The 26899-nt window shown below is 46.0% G+C and overlaps 1 protein-coding gene across 2 annotated transcripts in view; it reads right to left on the reverse strand.

Moving 5' to 3' along the window:
* PALM2AKAP2 (PALM2 and AKAP2 fusion) overlaps window positions 1-24697 on the reverse strand; it is a 348936-nt gene extending 324239 nt beyond the window's left edge. The window contains exon 1 of one of the 2 annotated variants that reach the window (XM_024757285.1): window positions 24382-24697. In XM_024757285.1, the coding sequence (XP_024613053.1) occupies window positions 24382-24426 (45 nt within the window). In that variant the 5' untranslated portion in view covers window positions 24427-24697. The remainder of the gene's footprint in view (window positions 1-24381) is intronic. The other variant, XM_024757288.1, reaches the window with a different exon arrangement.
* Window positions 24698-26899: the final 2202 nt, after the last annotated feature.

Here is a 26899-nt window from a genome sequence, read left to right on the forward strand (position 1 = left end):
AAACCATTGCCCTTTGACACAGTAATCCGAATTCTGACTGCTTTATTCTAAGAAACCCACATTCCTTCACTACAGAGCCTGGAAAGTTATCAACTCATCTTCCCAGACTTTTTTTGAGCGAGGGTGATCATGTGACTCAGTCTCCCTGAAGTGGAACTTCCTGCTCTCTCTGGGAAGGCTCCATGCCTGGTGCATGGCAGACCTCCCTAAGGATAGCAGAGCATCGAAAGCTCCTGTGCCCTCAGTGAGAGGTTTCTCTACCCCAAGAGCCTCCTCATTGTCCCAAATTCTTCTTCGAAACTAAAAACTTACGAAGCTATTGTTTCTCAGGCTTTCTGTCACGCTCGGCCAAATGTACTCCTAACTAATGATTATATAACCAATTAAAATTATATTTATGAAAAGTTTATAATAGCATGAGAAAACGTGCATGTAAATGTTAAGTGAAAAAAGTTCGAAGTAAAATTCGTATGGAGTCTAACTACACCTACATAAAGTCAATGCCAAGAAAATCCCCCAAATTTGTTTGGTGTTTAGATTAAGGGCATTTTTTTCCTTGTAGAATGTTAAAGTATTTATTGAGTGTCAGGTCCCAGGCCAGGCACTTTTAGATGATTTCATTCTTTTCACTTTTTTGCACATTTCACACTTTGTTTAGAATGAAAAGATGTTATTAAAGATAAGAACTCCTTTGTCCTGGAAAATCTAAAGGAAAAAAGATCAACCAATTACGATCTGGGAAAAAATCTACAGAAGTAAACTTTGCCAGTCCTCTCTCCATTGCCATTATTAGAATTCTGATTTATCAGCTAATCAGGAAAATGTGTACTGGAGGTAATGGAAGACTGGCAGGAAATTGACAAATTAACCTCAACTACAAAAAAGTCAAATGATAACTGCTTGATTTCATTAGTACTGCATAAAAAATAATGGTTGTTGAAAAATGAGGAAGAAACAACCAAGTTCTATGATTTCAGCACTAGAATGGTAGGCTGCTATGGGCCATCTAAATATTATTGTGGAGAAAGAAGCTATTGAAATGCAGATCCATTCAAATCCAGACTGAGATTACAGCTTGGAGTTAATTAACTGAATTCCTATTGTGTATAAACTGAATTTTAAAATATAATCAAAATATGTAGATGATACTATTTCTGACCCACTGTGATGCCATCTGACTGTCTTATTTCCTTGATGTCATGCTCCATTTCATGAAAGAAACTGCAGGAGACCGTAATGCATTTTCTCCAATGATGAGGTGACACAGACATAACAATGCTCGGCCAGGTAAAGATTTCTGCTTAACTGAGGGTAAAGCAGGAAAACTCGGCCACAGCCTTAAGGCCCCTGGGGAAACTATCCAAGTGGTTTTGGCAATAGCAATGCCACAACTCAGCCATCTAATTCAGCTGTCAGAGCTGGGCTGGGAGTTGTCTTTTTCTGGAGCTGCCTGGGAAAAGGTGGGGCTTCCAGGGTGGCCAGATAGTTATATTATGTGACAGTCTTTGATTTTCTTTGGACTCTACGGGCCCGGTCTGGGACACAGCCATGGAGCTTCCAAGCTCCAAGGAGCGTGAGTATGGAAACTGCCTTCATTTAGACATCCGTTAATCTCATCTACCTCTTAATTCTCAAGGTGCACATATCCATCAAATGCAGGCAGGAATTCCAAGCCGCTGTCTCCATCTCCTCTTCACACTGTGTCTACCACGGGAGGGAGTAGCGGAGTGAGGGATGGAGGATTCAGCCTGTGCGCCTGGTCCCTCATGCTGATGATAAATTGCTTTTATGCCTTCTGCATCCTTCCCCCGCATCTCACAGACACACCGTGGTTCCTTCAGCACCACAGCAAGTTGTTGAGCTGATGAGGACTGGATGGGCTGGGTCTAGCTGTAGAGCTTTGTGAAAGGTTGCCGGTCTCCAATCCCTGCTTGGCAAATCACTAGCATCTCAGGACAGAAAGTAAAACCTCCTCCAAGGTAGCCCTCTTTCTGGCTTGGATCCAAATGACTCTGAGGGTTCCCTGAGCTTGCACAACATACACCCCCAGAAAATAAGTGTCAACAAGATGAAATCAGCAGGGGGAGAGCACTGTTCTCCAGGGGGGGTATCCAGTCTGGGCAGCAGCATTTTGATTCCAGCTCTGCCCTGACCTCCCGCCTCAGTTCTGATAACCAGATTTCAGATGACTCTCACCACACTCTTACCCCTTGCATTCCTGGGGCCTGGAGCCCCAGCCCTAAAGCCAGGGCCTACGGCTGAGATCCTGCACCCTGATGACAGGCTTCCAGAGGCTGCTGGCCTAAGCTAGATTTTTCTTTTGTTTTCTTTAAGTAGAGCAAAACGGTTTTAATTTTATTGAACGTACCCTGCGTTGATGATCTATATGTGCTACCTTCCATCTGTTTCAACTGTTCAACCCCATTTCAGCTCAATTTTCTGGAATCTTGAAGAAATCACGGCAGCCTCCAGGCTTCTAAGCAATGCATTTCTATACTTATTTCTGGATGTTCCAGTTTTAGACCTTGACCAAGAACTTCCTCCTGGACACATTATCTCATCCTACTGCATGGCTGAGTCCTTTGCTACCATGCTGGGGATTCTCTTCCCCTTTCTCTTGTCTGAGCTTGCTTTTAAGGAGTTCCTTTCTCCCCATTGGGACCTTGAGCTCCCATTTGTGCTACACTTTTAGGACAACCTGCTTGCCAGCTGAGGTGACATTTTTCACAGCAACTGATGAGGAGCAAGTTTCTCCAGAGTTGGCCCCAGCATCTTGCTGTCTTAGCCTGCCTACCCCATCCGCCCATCCCACCTCACCACCCTGCTGTAATTAATCAGACTGGGTTATTTGAGAGGTTTACTGCTATGAATGGCCTGAGTTCTTAAGGTTCATTCTCTATCTCCCACTCATCACTGCAGACACCCACACATAAGCCAATTGTCTACTCAAGGCTTGGGGTCCTAAAATGTCATCCTTCCCTCCAAGGCAGTCAGAAGCCCCTTTTAAAGAATACAGAGTCTCCACTGACTGTAAAAGGAAACTGCAGTGAATGCTCCATTGCTTATAAGTGTTTAGGAAATAAAAGGTTATAAATAGATCTGTAGAAATCAACAATAACAAAGTCTCCAGACTTAAAGACTCCATTTTGAGCCAAAACAAAGATAAAACTAAGATGACAGATGGGCTTTACCTCAAGTACTAATGCTGCTCAGTTGGTCACAGTAGCTACCTAGAGCACTGTGTTGAGAAGGATCCTGAGGCCAAATCTGAGCTGAGCAAGCAATGATCCCATGATCAATTAGTGATACGCAGGACCAAAGAGAGGCAGCATTCGAGCCATTTGTTTGCCAAATCTGGAGTGGTCATTTGCATGGCCTTTGGAGCCAGATCTGAGTTCAAACTCAGCTACCTTGTCATAGGATAATGTTTAACCTCCTTAAGTTAACATTTCCTCAACTATTAAAAACAGTGACAACAATGCCATACCTCTAACACAGTATCGATGTTCCCATTCAATTTTTGCAAAGCAAAATATGTTGTACATATTAAATGCCCAATAAACAGGAACTCTTATGATATTAATTCTTCAGTTCTGAAGTCGGTTCTCAAAAGTAAATGCCCTGGGGCTTCCCTGGTGGCGCAGTGGTTGGGAGTCCGCCTGCCGATGCAGGGGACACGGGTTCGTGCCCCGGTCCGGGAAGATCCCACATGCCATGGAGCAGCTGGGCCCGTGAGCCATGGCCGCTGAGCCTGCGCGTCCGGAGCCTGTGCTCTGCAACGGGAGAGGCCACAGCGGTGAGAGGCCCGCGTATGGCAAAAAAAAAAAAAAAAAAAAGTAAATGCCCTGAAATAGGCTCGTCTGACTCAAAGGTTTGTTTACGCTGATTCCCATCTTGTTTTCAAATCAATAAAGCGTATGCTGGAGTGTAGGAGGTGCTGGGTAACAGTTGATGATAAATACAGCATTTCTGCTCAGCAATCTCTCCACTAACAGCACCCCTGCACTGGCAGACACTGAGGACTCTGAGTGGCTCCAGACTGAATTCCCAGCTTTCCCTAAAAATAAGCTCACAGACTGAGTCACCCCTTTATTCCCGGGATCCTCTGAAAGTTTAACAGGATGTCACAGTGTCCAGAAATAGCCTCCACATTCCAACTCTAAATTGGCTTCCATCAGCAATAAGGCTTTCAGTTGAAGTTGGTTAAGACGCTTCTTCTGAGTTTCCATCCAAAGAGAATGATTTAAGCAATTATAAAAGCGAAAGGTGACCCCTGCACCAAAGGAACAGAGAGGCCACCTCAGAAGCCTTCAGCAATTTACCAGCACCGACAGCGATGGAGTGCTGGGCAGGCACCCAGGGAGCAGTTCCCTGCCTCACCTTGCCACGAGAGCAGCCTCTGATAAAACATGGGCTCTGCCAACCATGGGACCACGTCCTGGCCCCCACCCCTGGCACACCTGGCCTTCTGTGACCCAGCACGCCCTGCCCTTCTGGCCTCATTTCTCAGCATGCTCCAGCCACATCCAACTCCTTGTCATCTCCTGCTGCTGCTCTACTCCTTCACAAGCCTCATGACTTTGCCCAAGGTGCCCCTTTAGCCTAGAACTTGGAACAAAGAATACTCTCACCTTGGCCACACTCACCAGGCCTAGGTTACTTTTGGCCTCCTGGGGAGGGTGGGAGGGGTCAGATTGAGCCCTGGGGCAGAGCAAGGGGATCAGCGAGCCTATGAGACTCAGGCTGCCTGGACCACACTGTGGGGACCCAGAGGAGAGATGGAGGATGACAGGGTAGGTGTGCTGGGAAGATCTGGCAGAGAGAAGCAGATGATGTCGCCCTGTATGAGCTTGGACAAATTACTTAGCTGAGCTGTTTTCTCTGAAATGGAATGCAGAAAATAAAACGTGCTACTCTTTATCGATACCCCAACAAGATAATGAAAGTGAGAGAATTCGGCAAACTCTAAATACCCACGAATCCACCAGGCCTGTTTTGGTCATTACCAGTGGTGAGGAGGGGGAAAATCCAGCGTCCCGAACAAAACAGCCCTGATGGTGGCTAAGTGACATTCTGAGCTCTGGGATGTAGTCTATATCTCTGCCCTCTGTTTTTTACTGCCTTTCAGGAGAGGGAATGTTTAAGCTTTCTTCATTACAACTTAGTGTGAAATGCTGTTCTAGGCCTTTCCAGATAAAAGGTCCTGTGTGGGGCTTCCCTGGTGGCGCAGTGGTTGGGAGTCCGCCTGCCAATGCAGGGGACGCGGGTTCGTGTCCCAGTCCGGGAGGATCCCATGTGCCGCGGAGCGGCTGGGCCCGTGAGCCATGGCCACTGAGCCTGTGCGTCCGGAGCCTGTGCTCCGCAACGGGAGAGGCCACAACAGTGAGAGGCCAGCGTACCGCAAAAAAAAAAAAAAAAGGTCCTCTGTGCTAAGAGGAAGTCATGAGTGTGACAAAGGGCAGAGGCTTGAGGCATTCATGGCAAATGGCACCCACTACTTATGAGTCCCTGGGCCACTTCCCTTGGGACACGATTTCTACTGCCATAGCCAGAAGCAGACTAGGGTGTGAATGGCCATCACTGTGAGATGCAGATGCCACCTCACAACAGGCAGGGACCCTGGTATGGGTTGAACTGTGTCCCTCCATAAAATACAGAGTGAAGTCCTCACTCTTAGCACCTCAGAATGTGACCTTATTTGCAAATAATAGATTACAAACCTTATTTGTAATCCAGTATAACCGGTATCCTCATGAAATGGGGGAATGTGAACACAGACACACAAACACAGAAGACCATGGGAAGAGCCACAGGGACAAGACGTTCAGCTACACGTCAAGGAGAGAGGCCCAAAGCAGAGCCTGTCTCTCAGCCCTCAGACGAAACCCATCCCGCTGATACCCTGGTCTCGGACTTCCAGCCTCCAGAACTGTGAGACCGTACATTCCGTTATTTAAGCCACTGTCTGTGGCACTTTGTTACGACGGCCCTAAGAAACCAACACAGACTGTTTATAGCAATCCAGGGAGAAAAAGACTTTGGAAGCCGCAGTAGTCCAAATTGGGTAGAACACTGACATTCATTTGATGAAAACCACAGGTGCTAACCTCACACAGAACATTCTGGAACCTGCTGACCTTAATGTCAGAGGAAACTAATTAGAGGTGGCTCCTTTTTATTTATTTATTCTGAAATTCCCTTGTAGCCATCGTGAATCCCCAGGCTCCTGGTTCGCAGGCATGTCCCCCACCCTGGTGGTCCACTGCAAGGCATGCAATGAGGATGTTGACGGCTTCTGCCCAGCTGCTCGTGGCACATGCATGTGGTGGGGTCATTGTTGGTCAAGGGTCCTACCACTCACACTGCTCACTGCTGCTTCTGAGGTCACAGTGGGTGCCCAGCCCTCTCTCTTCCCAGAGGAGATCGGCAGACCTCCAGGAATAGGGCAAACCATACTGAAAGCTGCTCCCCACACAGAAGAGAGGCATCAAGAGAGGACTGAGCTCAAACACAGCTGTGGACAAAAAAAAAGTCGTCTGCCGTCTCAGTAAACGAAGAATGCCACCTGCCATGCCAGTAAACAACGGTGCTGCCCGCCATCAAGCCGTCAGCCACTGCAGACACCCCAACGGTGCACCCTGAGGGGAATTCAGGAAGGAGAAAGACAGGAAGCTGGCCTAGACAGTTAAGATGCATATCGAAATAATCACCTCAGTGAGCCCAGACTCTTGCATCTTCCCATACAGAGAAAAGCATCCAGATCATTAACTTGACATGTGTCTTTTTGTGTGATTTAGCAGTAATCTTTCGATGATGGACTACGTTTGTTTGTTTTGTCAGCAAAAACTATATATCCTGGCCCTTCCCTCACCTCTGTGGAACAGTCCTTCAGGGCTGTCTGAGAGGCTGCCAGCCCGGGCTATAGTCCTCAGTAAGGTCACCGAAGAAAACATAATTCTCAACTTTTAGGTTGTGCTTTTTGGTTTTTTTTTGGCAACACAGCCCAAGCATCAAATAGCAACCCCAGATAAAAAGGGTAAAGTCGGCAAAGCGACCATTCATCCGAACAAGCATTCACTGGACATCTAGGATGTGTCTGTTTCCCTCTCTCCTCTTAAGCTCGGGAACCCCAAGTGGGGGCTGGATGCTTCCCTTGCCTTGCGAACTTAGATAGGAGACAAAAGACACAACCCAGCCGGGAGGGTTTAGATGGAAAGGCGTGTATTGACAGAAGAAGGAACCTGGAGAAATTTGCTAGGGAAGAGTCCCAAGCAGGTGGCTGGGGTAGCATCACGTGGAGGAACAGAGGGAGCTTTAGAGCAGACGTCTGGTTAAGAAAGAATTCCGGGAGACCAGGGATGAGCCAGAACTCAGGGCAGCCAGTTAAAGGCTGTTTTCACTAACCTCTAGCTGAAATGTAGCATTACCTTCAGTTACGAACAGGAGGACAAGCCTCAGAAATATCTTCAGTACCTATGACTTTGGCGTGAATGGAAATCGCAGGTATTTTCAGATTGCATTATAGTTGTCGGAGATAACTTGAAATATCACTTATGTTCATCAATAATTAGAAATTGGAGTATGTATTAGAATTGCCACTAGATTTTATTTAATACAATAATATAGAATAGATGTTATCTATCGCAATTTTCTAATATCGTGCTGCCTGTATTTCAATGTAATTGGTCATCTTTTTAGTCCTATGTATTTTATTGTGTGCACTGAAGCGTTATTCTGAGTCCACAAGACTGAGAAGGAGTCTGAGACATAAAACACATGAAGAACCCTGCTTAAGGTCACTGAAGAGGCTTTGGTGCTATGTGAAAGGTACCATGAAGGCAGCAAAGGGGTAATGATGAAATTGACATTGCCCTTGCCTTCCAGGAGCTTGTAATCAAGTGAAGGGAGAGAGATAGGAATTAGCCCCTTTGCCCTCTCCTTGTGCTTCCTGCTGCTTATTCCCATCAAGCAGACTACAGCACCTCCGCCAGCCCATACGGTAGCTCTGTGGGATCTAGAAAAGGTACCTCTTCTCCAAGACACCTTTCTGGCACCTGCTAGAAAACTTCCCTAACAAATACACGAAGCTACAGTGACCACGTAAGAACGGTGCCCCCAGGAGCAGTTACAACCCGAGACGAGGGCCTGACTGATAAATCTCTGCAGAGATACCAGGTAAAAAGCCTCTTTACACACAAAGAGCAACTCCCTCATCCCCTGTACTCTACCATGCTGTTCTTTCCCCCAAACCCAAATGCAGCCTCAGACATCTTCCCAAGACAGTCAGGCTTGACACGAGATGAAAAACATTTGTCCTCCCAGGCTTGGGGCTTTACCCCTTGTGAGAAACTTGTATTTTCATGGGACATTCTGGAAACTAAAAAAGCCTTCAAGGCTTCAAGGAATGAATCCCTAAGGGTGAAAGGGAAGGCATAAAGCAATGAATCTCTAATACTGAAAGTATGGGAAATACATTTGGTCAGGTAACCCTTACATTATACGACATCAGTGGTTCTCAAAGGGCTTATTTTGTCTTCCAGGGAACATTTGGCAATGTCTGGGGACACTTTTGATTGTCACGCTGGGGCACGGGCAAGGCTACTGGCATTTACTGGATAGAACCAGGGATGCTGCTGAACATCATAAAATGCACAGGACAGCCCTCTACAGCAAAGAATTATCTGGTCCAAACTGTCGACAGTGCCACAGTTGAGGGAACCCTATGCTAACCCCATGCTTGGCTTCCTATTCTCCCAGCAGCTGCTCAGAAGTTGCCCAGATAGAGAATGTCAGGGTCTGGCGTATATCTGACCAGAAAAGCAAAAGCCAGCCACCAGCCGAGCGAGGAACCATGAGTGTCCACACCACGGCCTGCCCCCTGCACACTCACGCGGCCGGCCCAAGTACCGCAGTAATCGCTTTCTAAACCGGATTTCACAATGATGGCTCTACTATCTCCCTTGGGCAATTTGAAAATATTTACTAAGGCATCAAAGTCCCTTTGGAAATTTCCAGGCAGACAAGACTCAAAATTGCAGCTGGCCCTTTTAGACAAGAAAGGGAAGCGGGCAGAAGGGAAACATTTGATGATTCAGGGAGGCTAGAGTGGACTCTGCTACCGCAGGCCATCAGCAGCTTTTACCTGCTGGTCACTTCATTTACAAATGAAGCCATTGGTCCTCTGGCTTCCAGGAGGTAACTGACCCTCAGCAAAGGGCTAATGAATGACAGGGCAGGGGGTCAGAAGCCACTTTCCACTGGCTTCCTGCTCGGACTCAGGGAATGTGGTGGGTGTGTGCTCTGACTCCCATTCTGACACTTCACCCTTAAAATCCCCGGCGAGCACGGAATGAGACTTCTGTCCATTTCTGGGGAGAAAGAAAAACGATATGGAGAATCACCAGTGCTTTTCCTCTACCCTCTTGTCCCCTGTCAATGGGAAAAAATGGTTTTAAATGTAATCACTTATTTTTAGATGGGCCAAACCATTACCTCTAAGACATCAGATTTTCTGGTTTTCAAAAGAAAACACATAGTTGGCTTAGATAGTGAGGATGTAACAAGAAAACCGTAGAGTAGCAAAATTCAGTATGCGAGCGCTTCAGTAAATGTAAGCTTCCATCACAGCAGCCCAGAAAAGAGTGAAAAGGGAGTCTGATGCTTTACTGATGTTTTTTCATTCACTGTGCCTTCTTTTTTTAATTTTTATTGAAATATAGTCGCTTTACAATGTTGTGTTAGTTTCGAGTGTACTGCACAGTGATTCAGTTATATACGTATAGAATATTTAACTGAATATATATATATATAGATTCTTTTCCATTAGAGGCTATTATAAGATATTGAGCATAGTTCCCTGTGCCCTACAGTAGGTCCTTGTTGCTATCTATTTTATATACAGTAGTGTGTATATGTTAATCCCAACCTCCTAATTTATCCTTCCCTCCACCCCCCTTTCCCCTTTGGTAACCATAAGTTTTCTATGTCTGTCTATTTCTGTTTTGTAAATAAGTTCATTGGCATCATATTTTAGATTCCACATATACATAATATCATATGATATTTGTCTTTGTCTGATTTACTTCACTTAGGTATGATAATCTCTAGGTCCATCCATGTTGCTGCAAATGGCATTGTTTCGTTCTTTTTTATGGCTGAGTAATATTCCATTGTGTATATATACCACATCTTCTTTATCCATTCATCTGTCAATGAATGGACATTTAGGTTGCTTCCACGTCTTGGCTATTGTAAATAGTGTTGCTATGAACACTGAGGTGCATGTATCTTTTCGAATTAGAGTTTTCTCTGGATACATGCCTAGGAGGTTTACTGTTCTGAACTGCTAGCAACCAGACAACAGTTACTTCTTTAGCTAAAAGATTCCTAGAACCTTAAAGACAAACACAGCCATACTTCTATGGTTATAGAATAGATATAGAGTCTAGAGTAGGAGTCGGCCAGGTCTTTCTATAAAGGGTCAGAGAATAAATATGTTAGGCTTTGCAGGCTGTGTGGTCTCTGTTGGAACTACTCAGCTCTGCTGCTGTAGTATGAAATCAGCCATAGACCACGCATTAATGAATGGGAATGACTGTGTTCTGATAAAACTTTAGTGTGGACACTGAAATCTGAACTTCATATAATTTTCACGTCATGAAATATTTTTTAAAAAATTTCCAACCATTTACAAACGTAATAACCACGTATTGCTCACAGGTCTTATGAAAAAGAGACTGCAGGCCAGATTTGGCTTGTAGATTGCTGCTTGCTGACTCTGGTCTAGACAGAAAATTGGAATTTCCAATCATTCTTCATTCTGAAGGTACTTTGTAAAACTGATTTTCCTTCTCGTCTCATTATGATTCTGAAATCACACTAGTAAAATTGCTAAATGAAAAAACAAACAAACAAACAAGAGAAATCAATCAACCATCACAGCATTCTCAACCAAAACATCCCGGCTGTGAATGAGCTGGCTATGAGCTCTGCATGACTCATGGACAACAGACCACAAGGCCTCATCTTGCTCAATGCAAGATATATAGCCTGCTGAAGGCTAGCATTCCAGTGATATTTGCAAAATCACCCAGTGTGATCAATCTCCTTGTTGCGTCTTCGCAATTTTGTATTATTCACAGGTTGGGCCAGGGGAGGGGGGTGAAGGGGGGCTGGAAAATGTCCCAGTTTCTGAAATCCAGTTGTCCTCTGCCCTCCAACACACATTAATCCATTTCTTATTCTCCAGAAAGGATACGTCTAGTGGGTTTCTTGAAAACACATTAATGTATTGATGAGGTCCTCTTGGCCTTCCAGTACATGCCCTATCTTCCTACAAACTTATTACTATTTAAACCCAATGAGTATTGATAGACTGGGAGTTTGGGATTGACATATACACACTGCTATGTTTAAAACAGAAACCAAAAAGGACCTACTGTATAGTGCAGGGAACTCTGCTCAATGTTCCATAATAACCTAAACAGGAAAAGAATTTGAAAGATAGATACATGTATATGTATAACTGAATCACGTTGCTGTACACCTGAAACTAATACAACACTGTTAATCAACTATATCCCAATATAAAATAAAAAAACTTTAATAGAAAAAAATGAAATAAGAAAGGGAAAAAAATAAAGTAAAACCAATGAGTATTTTCACACCCACATGGAAGAGTGAAACACAGACCCAGAAAAAGTGGGTTCTAAACTCGGTTGTGAATGCAGCATATATGTGAAGTGGATGAGCTTGCCAGATAAACTACAGGACGCCCAGTTAAATCTGAATTTCAGAAGAACAACAGATCATTTTTTAGTATAAAAGTGTGTCCCATGCAATAACTGGGCATCCTATAATTTTAGTTGCCAAATGTGATAACCCTAGTAGAGGCTAGAGAAAAAAGGAACTAGGCTGGAGTGGTAGGTTATTTATTAGGGAAAAGCAAGAATTTGTTATAGGTTTGGGAGGGGCATTCATTATGAAAGAGTTACCCACCAAAGACTGGGAACCGCAGTTTCCTGTTCTGGTTAACCCTCTCACCCCAAGTGGTTTTCAGAATCCTTAAAGTCAGGGTGCAAGGTGGGGCCTTTACATTCCAATGTGTACTGAGTTAAAAAAACAGTGCTTCCTGGGGGAGTCCTGAGGGCTGACAGACTGTTCTGCATCCTGGGTGTGCTGGCAGTTACACAAATCTACATGTTACAAAATTCAGAGATGTGTACATCAAAAAGGTCATTTTGCTCTGTTAATTATTACTATTATTATTTTAAGGAGTGATTTCAGTTGTTACTTCTTACAGAGAATTTGCGAGTTGATCCAGCATGCTGGATAAGGAACGGATTTAAGTAGCAATCCTGACTCTAACCTGAGACTATGGTTTTCTTATAGGGTCCCCATCCAGAGGGCCCTGGATGGGCTTTTGGCAAGTCCCCCACCAATTTGCCCAACAGACCTAAACATACCTACATCTGACTTAGCCTCAGGCTGAAACACTACTACCCTATCACCTCCACATACTACTGGCTTTAAAATTAAATAAAAATGCTGTGAAAGGCAGAAATGGGAAACTGGGGGCCCAAGGTGGGTGTAGGGAGTAGGGTCAGGGGTGAGGAATGAATCCAGCCCACATACCGCATTAAAATCTCACTGCGTTTGGTTTGGCCCACACAGTGTTTCAATGGTTATGAACATATCAATATCAACAGACTTCCTTCAAAAGCTGGATTTCTAGATGCCTTGAAGAATAGAAGATCTCAGACTTATATTCCCACAAAGTACCCATCAGCTGGAGTTGAATGCTGCCTGCCCTCTGGGGAACCCACCCTCTACGGTCACCACAGTCCCACAAGCTCAGCCACCACGTCAACCTGACATCTGTGCACAACTGAGCTTTTAACGCCCAGTATAAGGCACTCAGCAGGGTGTCTGGCCCATGGGAAGCTCTCAGGAACTGGGAGACCCTGCCTCCCTCCCCCTAAAAGAAAGCTACAGGATCAAGTTACCATCTTTGACTTGCTTTCTGAGCCCTGGGGTGCCCTGCCTCCCTATAGGGGAGAGGTTCTCCTCCTGTTTCCCCCCCCACCCCGCCTCCCCAATGCTAAGCCATTCTGCTTCCAGCTTTTCTCTGTGGACCCAGGCTCAGGGCAGATGGAGAGCTGGAATCCTCCAGAGGCAGTGATATGTCAAGATTGAGAGCGATGATGGCGGGAAGGGGAGAGAGAGGAGGGTAACTGAGCAATTACTTTTTTTTTTTTTAAATGAATATGTGGAAGTCCTAACCCTTAATTAATTAATTTATTTCTGCTGTGTTGGGTCTTCGTTTCTGTGCAAGGGCTTTCTCTAGTTGTGGCAAGTGGGGGCCACTCTACAACGCGGTGCGCGGGCCTCTCACTATCGCGGCCTCTCTTGTTGCAGAGCACAGGCTCCAGATGCACAGGCTCAGTAGTTGTGGCACACGGGCTTAGTGGCTCCACGGCATGTGGGATCTTCCCAGACCAGGGCTCAAACCCGTGTCCCCTGCATTGGCAGGCAGATTCTCAACCACTGCGCCACCAGGGAAACCCTGAGCAATTACTTTTACCTTCGCCTCCCCACAGACCTATCCCAGCTGTTGTTAAATGTCCTTTGGGTTTTGCTGCAAGTTTTATTTGATGACCAGCACTAAATTCTGAACACGTATGCTCAGACTTCACTGTTCATGAACAAGGCTGCCTATATACCACCTGGAAAAGAAAAATGGGCACTCAGTTGATGGGCTCATCACTATCTATAGAGTGTTTTTGCTTCCTGGATAAGCAGTATTTCTTTTCAAGGCCATTCACATTAGCTTCAAGCTTTCCAGATCTTTTTTTCCAAACTGATCATTTTTTCCCCCAGCTTTAAGGTATGATTGACAAATAAAAATTGTATATATTTACAGTGTACAACATGATGTTTTGATATGCATCGTGAAATAATTACCACAATCAGGCTAATTCACATATCCATCACCTCACAGAGTTACCATTTTTGTGTGTTTAATGACATGTGAGATCTACACTCTTAGCAGATTTCAAGTATATAATACATGATTATTAACCACAGTCACCATGCTGTACATTAGGTTTTCAGAACTTATTCAACTTATAACTGGAAGTTATACCCTTTGATCAACATCGCCCCCTTTCCCCCACTTCCCAGCCTCTAGTACCCATCACTCTCCTGTTACTATAAGTTCAATAGTTTTTTTTTTAGATTCCACATATAAGTGAGATTATAGGTATTTATCTTTCTGTGTCTGGCTTTTTTCACTTAGCAGAATGCCCTCCAGGGTCCAACCATGTTGTCACAAATGGCAGGACTTCCTTCTTTTTAAAGGCTAAATAATATTCCACTCTGTATGTACCACCTTTTCTTTATCCAATCATTTGTCAATGGACACTTAGGTTGTTTTCATCTCTTGGCTACTGTGAATAGTGATGCTGTAATGAACATGGGAGTGCAGCTATCTCTCCAAGATAGTGATTTTATTTCCTTGGGATGTATACCCAGAAATGGGATTGCTGGATCACATGGCAGTTCTATTTTGAATTTCTTGAGGAACCTCTACACTCTTTTCCACTTTTCAGATCTTATTTGTCTCACAGTCCCACTGGGGCAAGGAAATTTTCGAACCATTTCCCAACCCATTAGAGGCAGCAAGTATCATCAACCCAAGCTGACAAGTCAGGCCATAGAAACTCTGTTTAAGATGAACCAGGAGGGACTTCCCTGGCAGTCCAGTGGTTAGCACTCCGTACTTCCAGTGCAGGGGTCACGGGTTTGATCCCTGGTCAGGGAACTAAGATCCCACATGCCGCACGGAACGGCTAAAAATAAATAAATAAATTAATTAATTAAAAAGTAAATAATCTACTACTCACAATAAAGATTATCCTCAACCGTACTGTTTAAAAAAAAGAAAAAGATGAACCAGGAGCCCGGGGGGAGCCTCTGGATTGACCCCATGCCTCTCGGCCAAAAGGTACCTCTCCCAGCTTCTCTATCCATCACATAAGGACATGCATCTATCACAGCTGCCCCAATCCTGAAGCCCCATGTGGTACTTACTGGTCTCAAAAATTGTTTGCACTCTTACTCAAACTCGGAGAAGGAGGATCCCCTGGCTACCACCAAGGGGTTAAGTTTTCAAGCATATGTTTTTCTCTTAAGAATAACGTTTTTTTAATAACCCTCAAAGTTTTAAGTTTCAGCCCTGAACTAAAAAATAAAGTGAATCCTCAGATGACTGGTTATAATTTAGAAGGGGGGAAAAAAATCCCACCCACCTAGAATAGTAAGTAAATCGGTATAATGTAGCAAAGAAGTAAGGGCAGGTTTTACAAATGCCTTGAAGACATTTTGGAGGGCACAGTCTGTCAAGAGCCTGGAAGCCCGCAGGGTAATGAAGTAGGCTGCCAGAGGGGATATGATGGGTAAGATGTGTTGAGGTCTGGCTCACAGCCTTTGCATCTACAGCTAGGGCTTTTACCTTGGGGGCGCACGTGGCTTTTCATTCCCCTTCCACTTTATGCGAGGGGAAGGGACCAGGTTCCCTATTCCTTTCTTCTAGCTAAGCTCAGAGGATGCTATAGGAGCATTGATACTAGAGTCAAAGACTAGCCCCGAAGTATTTTTAATGTAAGTTCAAGCATTATGTAAATAGGCTATAGGCTTGTCTCTGTCTGTCTCTCTGTGTATTTAATAATCTCCTTTTGTGGATTCTAATTCAACATGAGACTAATGGAAAAGGCTGACATACCCATTAACCAAGGGCATATGTAGCTCCAACATGCTCCCCCACCCCCCCAAACCTCTGCTTCTGCCGGCATTTCCTGCCAGAAATAGGTCTCAGCTGTACGGTATTCGCCCAAACCCAGTGCTCAAGTGCAAACTTGCCTCTATGAAGCGCCCATGCTGGGCGGCCATCACCCAACAGTCTGTCCGTGTTCTCTTAGGTCTCATCCTGCACAGTGTGGCCTCTGTGCTTTGTGTTTTAGGACAAATAAGAGCCCGGGTGAGGCTGAATCCATCTGAATATGAAGGGTTGGTTCAAACAATGGATGCTACAATTAGGATGAGGGAAGCCTGGAGGACATCTTGACAAGAATAAACTCCTCTTTGATATGCCAATGACAAGCCTGGCTTGTGCACACAGACTGGCTTAGGAGAATCACTAACCATCATTAAGTAAATGAACCTCACTTGTTGCTCATCCTGACCTCCTACTAGAGTTGCTCACGTGAGAAGCAGCTGCATTGAGAATCAGGCCTGAAGGCAGGAGAGGCTGCCACAAGACTTGATTAGCTGATCTGCTCTGGGACTTCTCCATCTATAGCATCATGATATGTAGCATGTATATTTCTCAAAGGGGCTCCCACTGTACTGCTGGATATCTGCTCTGTTGCATGACTTCTTGTCTCACTGAAGTGCCCCCTAAGGCCTCCCCAACTGAATTTTATAGCCCATGGTTTTGATCAGCCAATCCCAATCCCAAGCATACCCTTGAAACAGGTGTCTTCAATTTTACTTTATTTAAATAGATTAAGACAAGTACCCAAGACAAACAAGATCTCCTCCGGATTAGTCACTTGATGTAAGAGGAACACAACTATACCACTTTCCAACTGAGCTAGGTTCAGGCTCTCACTAATTAAGACTTGAATTTGGTCTTTCATTCCATTTCACCTCTTTAAAATATACACAAACTCCTGGGCATGTCACAGTGGGCGTGTGCCACTTACGAAGACCCAGACCATCCTCTCCCTTTGCTACTGGTCTTCTACCACATCCCTACGGGTTTTCAACGTGTATTCCCCAGAACAGCAGCTGCAGCTGGGAAGAGCAAACCCTGGGGATGTGTTAGAAATGCAAATTCTCAGGCTCCACCCCAGATCTACTAAATCAAACACTCTGGGAGTGGGACCCAGCAGTCTGTGTGTCTAAGGAGCCCTCCAGGGGATGGTCCTAATGCACTGAAGTTTGAGAATCACAGTTCTACACCACTTCTGGCCCAAAGTCTACGCCCAATAGCAGCTGCTGCCACTATTAGAAGTCCTGAGCCCAGCTCGGTCTCCCTACATTGTCTGCTTGAGGCTGACAACAAATCAAAACTGGCTCAAACACCTGGGTAACACGTGATGGCTCAAGGTGCCTACCTTGCTCTTAAAGGTGCTTCTAGGATAACAGGAATTTCCCACATCAAGCTGCTGTCTTTTAAAGTTTTCTGTTAATTTTGAGATAGCAATCTCCTACCTAGATGTGAACCTTGAGTTACAATAATGTCAGTGGTTGCAAGGAGCTCATTTAATATAAAAAAGTATAGGGGGGACTTCCCTGGTGGTGCAGTGGTTAAGAATCTGCCTGCCAGTGCAGGGGACACAGGTTCGAGCCCTGGTCCGGGAAGATCCCACATACCATGGAGCAACTAGGCCGGTGCAGCAAAACTACTGAGCCTGCACTCTAGAGCCCGTGAGCCACAACTACTGAAGCCCACATGCCTAGAGTCCGTGCTCCACCATGACAGAAGCCACCGCAATAAGAAGCCTGCGCACCGCACCGAAGACCCTATGCAGCCAAAAATAAAGAAATAAAAAATATAGGAGGGCTTCCCTGGTGGCACAGTGGTTGAGAATCCGCCTGCCGATGCAGCAGACACGGGTTCGTACACCGGTCCGGGAAGATCCCACATGCCGCGGAGCGGCTGGGCCCGTGAGCCATGGCTGCCAAGCCTGCATGTCCGGAGCCTGTGCTCCGCAACAGGAGAGGCCACAACAGTGAGAGGCCCTTGTACCGCCAAAAAAAAAAAAAAGGAAATATGCACTATTTTTCCAATGATCCAAACATTTGTACACCAAACTCATAAAGCCCTATTGAAAATGCACCCTGATTTTGTAACATTTTGAAAGATCTCAGGGGAGCTGGTAGTACCACTTCACAGCATCCTTATGAAATCCAAACAAGTCCATGCATAAGGAAAGCACATGGTAATGTTCAAAGCTCTACCTACATGTGGAGGTCACGAAAGGTCAACCCGTTGGCCAAAAGGAATTTTGTTGTGTCCACGAATTTTTTTAAAGTTTTAAGCTACTTGATGCTATTCTTTTTGAAACGGGAGATCTCACATTTTAAAAAGGAAGATTTCTGGCTTCTCTTGAGAATCAGTTGATGTGACAACATAGGACCCACGTTCTCACCTGGTATAAATTAACTGTACCTTCACTGAGAAGTGATATCTGCTCTCCAGGTCCTTACAATTTCCCACTCAATCCGTGTCAATCATTTATGTTACAGGCTGGCTCCCGGGTCCTTTTGGGTTTGCAACTCCTGTCGACTATAAACAATCCTTTCCACTGTTACTAGTATCCTCCTGCACTGCAAACTCTCAGATGTTACTATACTCATGAAATTTCCCAGTTTGGCAATTCACCAGTTGAGGTGAAAAGAATTCATCTTTCACCCTTTGCGTCCATTTTCTCCATAAAGATGCACGTGTTATGATTTGTTGATTCACTTACTATAAACAGAAAACTTTTGTTGACTGTTTTCTGTACCCCTGCTCTGAGTATTTCCCACAAAATATCTCAAATAACCTTCACAACAATTCCATGAGGTGGGTATTATAATTATCTCCAACTTACAGATGAGGAAACCGAGGGCCAGCAAGGTCTCACAGATACTAACAGAAAAGCTGGGATGTGAGCCAAGGCTTTCGTACACCTGAATCCACGCTTGTTACTCACCAGACTGTGAGGTACTGACAGCCCCGGGGACCACCGTCTCTGTGCATCAATGCCATTTGCTGCCTCAGTCAACATCACACTACATGATGATCAACTCTTACTGCCAAGGAAGTTGATCAACATCCCCAAAAACGATCAGTAATGAAACGTGGGTGGTTCAAAGGACCAATAGCAGTGGTCCACAAAGCACTGGGTAACCCCAAAGAAATGCAGAGAAGCCTTCACTGAGCCCTGTTTTTCTTCTAAATATTAACAAATCATAACCCACAAGCCCCCCTGCTTGGCTTTTTAAATGATGACTGCTCTATTTCACAGGGGACTTGCCAGAGCAGCTACTCTTTGTCCCAAAAGGCTAAAGCCTGATATACTCAGAGGTACAAATACATGGTCAGAGAGGTGTATGGCCCTTGGGCATATATGTGTAAGGCCTGCCTTGTCACTCCCAGACCTGGCAATGACACTGAATGGGCCCTCAGTGGCACTTACCTGCTGAGCCAGCTGGGGCAAACTCTTCCTTGGCACCAATGTCCTGAGCAAACCATTTTTTAAGCCTCAACTTGAACCTTTAGAAGCAGGGTATCATTTATGTAGAAGAAGATAACAAATGACTGGGAGCTTCAATTCTCCAGCCCTTTACCAGCTGCCTGCCAACGACAGAGGTTCATGTACAGGGATGGTCCCTCCAAGAATCACAGGTTTTGTTACTATGGGTCTTGGGCTTGGGTCTCTAGAACCCCTGAGGGATCCCTGACCTGGGAAGCTGGGCTGGATCACACGCAAATGGCAGCCAGGACTTTTGTCCAAGCCATGCAGGCCAACCGAAGCAGCCTGAATCAGCACGGGCTGACTGGCCTCCTTAGCCTTTGGTCCCCACTGCAACCCTGGCACTCAAGGTCTTATTGCTCAGAGGCAAGAAGAACACTGAGAGATGAAGCCAAGGAAATGCCAAGAGTGTTTTTTGTGGGTAAAAGGCAGAACCAGCCTAAGCCACCCACCTACATCCGGGCCTTCTCAGGACACAGAATGGGGTCAGGTGGGAGCCACAGGCCACTATCTGTACCCTCTGGGGGAGAATTTTAAGAGGGAGAGGGGTCCAAAGTGAAATCCCCCAAAAGGCAGATTCCACAGAGTCATGGCTAGGCCCACATACCCCCCACATACCCCCCTCTCCCCACCGCCAGCTCAGAAGGATCCTAGGTGCAGCTCCAGCCCCTAGCACAGCACCCCTCCAAGGCTAGACGTGCCACTAACACGAGGAATCAGGAGTCAGGAGAGAGATACAACTCTTCCACACCTCACTGTGTGAGCCCAGATGCCTCTGTATACTCGACTGTAAAGTGGAGACAATGAGACCTGCCCAGCGCAGCTCAGAATTAAGGTATCAGGTGCAGGTTTTTGTAAAGTGCTGTACAAATGCCAAAGATCGTTTTTATTATTCGACAGAGTCTGAGTTCTCATTAAGTAACAACATTCCCTAAAGAGCCAGTGTAGGTTGGATTGGCACCTCATATCTCAGTAAATATGGACACACTCACATGTGTCTGTATTTTCTATGTCTCTGAGGGCTTTTGCCCACAATGACCACTGAAACGTTCAGTTATCTTCACCAGGGCCCAAGGAAGACTCTCTTCCTCTCGGATGTGCAGACATAACAACATCCTCCCCTCAAACTGGTTTCTATTGAGACACAGTGGTTTGTTCTCCAAGGGAATGTTACTCACTTGGTTAGAACTCCCATTGGGTATTTCCATGCACTGAAACCCAGCTTGGAAGACTCTCAAAAGGATGTGGCCTCCTGGTTTGTCTCAGCCTTTCCTGATGCTACTGAATCAGTCTGCTTCTCCCTCATCCGCTCACACAGAGGCTGCCGAACCACCCAGTGAGCTCGTGGGAAGAGCACGAGGTGCTGCCACCATCTTGTGGGGAGACAATTCTGGCAGTGGTCAATAAAGGGGCTCCAGTGCCCTCCAGTGTGGGTTCTGATTCTGGCCTTGACACTTTCTGTTAAGGTCGGGCTCTTTAAAATGTGGACAATATAGACGTTCCTCCCCCATCAGCTTTTTAGGATTAAATGGCATCATCTGTGTTCAAATGCACTTGAGTCTCCTTGCTGAGTTGGTGCCTTTGGCTACTGACTTAGCTTCTTCATGTGTTTCGCTTTCCCTTTCTTATGCTAACTATTTCAAGTCAATAATAAACTAACAACAAGCAAGTGAATAAACACCTTCTGCTCACTGGGAAGTCAGTGTGTTATTTTACATTTTTTTTTCAACCTTCAAGACTTGCTCAAACATCTCCTCTCTTGGAAAGTGCTCTATAACTCCTCCAGGTCAGCTTACCTGCTCCAGGTGTGTGCTTATTTGCATAAGTATTCCTGCTACTGAATAGTAATTGTTTATGTTAGACTATTAACAACTTAAGATTTTTTTTTTTAAGAACACACGTCACAAGAGCCCTGCTGAATAGAAAATGGTCAATAAATGGCAACTGTATTATTATGCCCTGAATGATTACCCGCATTCATTGTGCTAGAGAGGCATCTTGCTGTCTTCTAAAATTACAACTTTGGGGGAGTCCCTACGGATGGAGGGAGCACCTGGGAGTAGAGACACTTGTCAAGATGGATTTGCTCCTCTTTTGGCAGGAAGTAGGCTGAGATTCATCTTTTCTCATTGATTAGTCTCTGGACACAACTGGAAGATTCAATTAAAGCACTATAGTTTCTGAGTATTTCACTCCCTTGGGGGGAAAAAAAATCCCACAGATGATCATGTGGCTAGTAGGTCACAGGACATCTGTCCCTTTTAGAACTTAAGTGTGCAAAGGGTCAAGTCTTCCCTCTGATGGCTGAAACTTGGGGACACTGACTTTTTGGTATTGCCAGTCCCTTCCAAGAGGCAATACTTTGTAAATACCTACTGCATGACTGGATGGATGGATCCTCCAGTCACATCTCTGCACCTGGTCTGAGGAGCTAGCGAAATTGACACTGGGCTGAGCTCTGGCCTTCAGTCGAGTAAAGGAAAGGATAGAGAAGGCTATTTAGACTCTTTCTGTTTCAGAGATGTTGCCTCTCACCCTCACAGGACAAGGCAGCAGTGTAGACAGGAATTGGGGGCTCTAGCTCAAGACCATCTACTGGCCCCTGCATGCCAGGTCCTTCACCTGCACCATATCTAAACCTTACAGCCAGCCCCTGAGGTAGAACTCATGAGCCCCCTTTACAGATGAAGGAACCAAGGTCCGGACTAAAGAGTACCCAAGAGTCTACAGATTAGAATCTCCAACTATCTGCTCTTCCTCTTGGAGAGGAGCCCAAGTTGGTGAAGAGATAAAGAATCATTCTCTTCCTCCTGGGGGGAAGCGGGGTGGCGGGGGGGATGAATTGGGAGATTGGGATTGGCATATATACACTACTGTGTATAAAATAGATAACCAATAACAAAAAACAAAAAAACAAACAAACAGAAGAATCATTCTCTTCCTCCTTCACATCTCCAGAGAGATTTCAGGAGGGCTAGGCTCTGGCAGCAGCCTCGTGAGCTCCTGAGGGTCCCCTGAGAACCCCAGGAAGGTGGCAGAAAGAGGCAAGTTTGCAAAATTTGGAGAGTATGCATTAGACCAAAGCACGACATAGAACGATTTACTGATGTGGTCACAAGCCCCTCTACCCCATCTCTCAATTCTCTCTCTCTTTCTCTGTCTGTCTGTCTCTCTCTCTCTCTCTCTCTCACACACAGTTAATTTGATGTTAGAAAGTCTGCACTAATAACAACAGATATATTCACTGAGGCCGAATCATTCATGAGAATCATCAACACCTTCCCAGGTACAGGACAAACTCAATTCCGCAACTGAACAGGCATGAGAATTCCAGCAGACTGGCTAGATCTTTCTTGAAAGTCCATTTAGCCTCTGCTGGGATTACCCAGCCCCACTCGGAAAAGGGTGGCCCAAGTGTAAGCTGCTACTGGCTCCCCGTTCAGAAAGCAAGTCCTTTCATGAGGCTCAGCTGTTCCTCAGGCATCCAGTAAAGCTGGTCATGCAAAGGCAGAGAATGTGACAACTGTTGGAAACCTTCAGCGGCCCCCGATGGGAGCAACTGAACCTTCTCCGGAGCAGCCACTTCATGGACAGTTAAAGCAGCCTATTATTCAGTTTATATAAAACACCCACCAGCTACATGGCACCAGGAACTGAATATCTCCATTCTTATCAAGTTCATGACATACTGGCCACACTGCTGGGCCACTAACTCTAGAAACCGTAAACAGCCTCACTAACCATCAAAATACACATACTCAGAGGGAAAGGGAAAGAAAAAAAAAAAAGCCTTCCTGAGTTCTGAGTACCAAGTTCAAAGATTGCCCAATAGGCAAAAAAGCCATAGCATTCAACAGTGCCAACAGTCTCTCTTGCTTCAGCTGTAAAGTCTCCAAGACGTTTTAAGATTTGAAGACTTTGATAAAGAGGATCTCAGAGCCACAGAGACCACATCAAACGCTTCTTTAAAAAAGAAGAGCCTGTATGCATTTCCCAGTGAAGGATCCGTCCAAAGGGTTTTAAAAACACTTTAATATATTTTGCTTCCAAAACATTACACACCATTTCTCCAACAAATTTACATGTGTTTCCAGGGAACTCCTGGACCAAAAAGAAAAAAAAAAAGTACTTAGGTAAAAGAATGTCTGGCGATTCTTTTATGCCAATATGTTAAGAGACCTCTTTTAATTGCTATTATTTCATATAGCAGCAGTAATCATTCCCTCATCTGAAAAGGAAATATATAATCCAGCTGTGGTGGCTCCAGTAAAAATACCACATCTGTGGATCATTGGCAGCACTGTGGCAGGATTGCTCACATTCAGGCAGCTTTCGAGCTCTTTTATACCCAAGATGCACCTGGGTACACTCTTCTGAGAGTGCACATAAACTTTGCCAAAACTGGTTACTCCTTTGTATGCTGAAAATAGGTTTTCAGATGATCCACACCTAGAAGAAGGAGGCTCTCTTGGAATATTATTTCCAGGACCCAGTTGTTCTAAGACGTCCCCAGACCACCCGCTCCCCCCCCAACCCAGGGTGATGGCTTGCGCCAGTGCCCTTGTCAATATCAAACAGAACAGGGAAAATGAACACTCCCGCTTTCAGGGAGGAGGTTCTACCGCGTGGCTGGCAGTGGAGCCGATTGCTGGTTTTCCACTTAGCACACCAACAGCTTCCGCAGAGTGGATGGCAGCCACCGTTATGGTGACCGTTCCCGCCATTCTCCAGTGTCTTAAGTCAGAGTATTACTGAGCACTGGGTGGTAATATTCCAGGAATCGCCCCCCCACCCCCACCCCTCATGCTCCTGTTTAGTCTTTCCCCAAAGCCCAGTAGCAAGCATCTTATTTCTAAGCCAATCTTCCACATTCAAATCCCCGGCCCAAAGCGCGCCCTGGGGCTTTCCATCTACAGACCATAAAGGAAAAAGCAGCGTAGCTGAGCCTTGACAGACTTTTATCCCCAAAACACATGTCCTGCGGCTACTGTGCTGGAATGTCGACGGCCCCGAAGCACTCGGGGTCCTCTTCCATCCCAGACAATAGAGCAATAAAATAAAATGAAAGTGGACTTACTGCTATGGCTTGCAGCCTTTCCTTGTGCAATTCCGCCTCTGCCATCCTGGAGAAGGGCACACAGGGAGGGAAGGAAGAAAGAAAAACAAAACACACGCTGTAGTCACCCAAGGAAATTGATGGACACCCCGGGGGGACTTTGCTAGAAACCCAGGGAGAGCCGAGGGGCGTCCGGGGATCCGCTTCGGAGGTGGCGGGCAGAGCTGTGTGCGCGGCTGGCTCGCCCGGCTCAGCCTCTGGCCCCCGCCCGCCCGGCCGCCTGGCTGCGCCCCAGCGCCGCCGCTCCCTGCATCTCCCCGCCGCCGGCCGCGCCAGTCGGGGACGTGGGCCACTGGCAGTAGCCGGGAGGGCGCGCTCGCCCAGCGCTCGTCCTCCGCCCTGACGTCTCCGCGCCTCGCTCCGCCCCTGGGGTGTGGGGGACCCGCGGCCGCAGCCCCGGGCTGCTCTAAGCGGGCGGGAGACACCGGGGCTGCAGCCGCGGGGAGTGCGGAGGCCCCCAAGGCACGGCCGGGCAGCGCGCGGGCGGGCTGGCACCCGGGGCGCACCGGGAGCCGCTAGGGCGCACCGTTGGTGCGCCCAGGTGGACACGTGCTCATTGGGGACGTGCAGACGCCAGCCCAGGGGCCTCTGGCAGAAAGCTGGGCCCCAGCACGTCCTGCCTGCCAAACGCTTCGACTCCACATGGGGACATTTCCAACTGCCTCACCCACATGCCTTAAATGGCAGGCTCCTCAGCGGTCAAGTTGGCCAAGGGCAGGGTGTAGCTCAACACAGGCCATCCCTCTGTGAGGCCAAATGTGGGTTAGAAAGACAACCGAGAGTTTGTAGTTATAGGTGCTCGGCTAGGCTGGGCTTGATCACTTATTAGCTGTGAAGCCTTGGGCAAGTCACTTAACCACTCTGAACCTCAGTTTCCTCATCTAAAAAATGGAGCGTCTGTCAGTGCTGAATGAGATAAAGTATGCGTATAAAGGTGCTTTGTAAAGGGCAATCTGTTCTGAACATTATCCTGTGACATTCTGGGCTGAAACTCTGAGACTCTTTACTTCTGTACTCAGTCTCTGAAAGGAAAAGTAGGATCTGGTCACCAAAACACTTCACCTCTTCTTTACTGAAACAGGCGGCAGCTCTAAAGTGCATCTTTTATGCCAGGGCCTGGGCTGGAAATGAGAGATAGATAAGATAAGATCCAGTCCAAAAGGAAACAAAAAGCTAAAAACAAAATACGTCTTCACCTCCAGGAGGAGGCTGCTAGAATTCCCAACATTCATAAGCAAACTTTCCTCCACAAAATGAAATAAACATGGGGGAAAAAAACCAATGTGACCTCTTTAGATCCTTGATGACTCTATAAATGCAAAACTTAAGAAGGCATTTTGAAAGGTAGGCACATCAAATTTCTCCAAATCACCTCTTTCCTGGGCAAATTCTTGCAATTTCTACTAAATCACCTTCTCAACATTCAGAGAGGTTTCACCTGTCACTTGAAGAGCAATTACTACTCTGCCCAAAGACTGAAGCAGTCACCAAAACAGTTTCACTGATTGATTGTTTTCTCTTTCTTTTCATAACAGGCGTAGGTGGAGCTGTTTGGGTCGTAAATCCAAGGCAACACCAGATTTGACATCCCCCTCCAGTATATCCAGAACTTCTGCTTTCTGGCTAAGCCCCATCACTTTCTTCAAACGTTTCATTTTCTCTTCACTTCCAGTGCCAGCTCCAGAGGACAAGTTTTTTGAGGGGTGTTAGCTCACAAATAAACAAAGCTTTTAGTACTTCGGCAGAGTGACTGCGTACCCAACAAGAGTAGAGAATACAAGATGAGCGAAGTGAGACCAGAGAGGTGGAAAGACTCAGCCAGAGTCATGGAGCTAGGATTTCAACATAGATCAGACCCTCCAGAGCTCATGTTTATAACCACCAGGCACCAGGCTTGGCCAGTAATATGAAGGTGGGGCAGCCCCCGGTGATGAATAAGTGGTCCTTTCCCCTCCAGTTACACAGATATTAAAAAGGAATTAGAAGAGCACAGCACTTAGTGTCACTGAACTGCATACTTAAAAGTGGTTAAAATGGTAAATTTTATGTTATGTATATTTTACTATGCTAAATTTTTAAAAGGCATGATGGAAGGTGAGATGGAGTGGAAGACAGGCTTAGGCATCTTTTGGAAGTGACCAGTTGGAAAGCTTTGAATCTCAAGATAGAAGAATCACGATCAGGGACACATACCTGGGTGTCATCTACATTGTGGTTATAGCTAGAGAAAGAATGGCCAGGGTAAGAAAACAGAACGAGAAGAGGAGAAAGCTCAGGAAAGGAGGCTGAGGAAGTATCATCTGAAGATTAGAAGGAAAAATCAAGAGGGATGTTTCTATGAAAAGCCACAACAGGAGGAAAGGGTTTTTCAACAGAGTCAGGTGGTTTGGGGAGGTCAAGAAAGATGCAGACTAAGAGGCTTGGGCAGCCAGGAAGCCCTGGGTGACATTGAGAGAGCTGTGTGTGTGTGTGTGGGCGG

This window comes from Neophocaena asiaeorientalis, unplaced genomic scaffold, assembly GCF_003031525.2.
Source record: "Neophocaena asiaeorientalis asiaeorientalis breed wild unplaced genomic scaffold, Neophocaena_asiaeorientalis_V1.1 scaffold432, whole genome shotgun sequence".
Classification (NCBI taxonomy): Eukaryota; Metazoa; Chordata; class Mammalia; order Artiodactyla; family Phocoenidae; genus Neophocaena; species Neophocaena asiaeorientalis.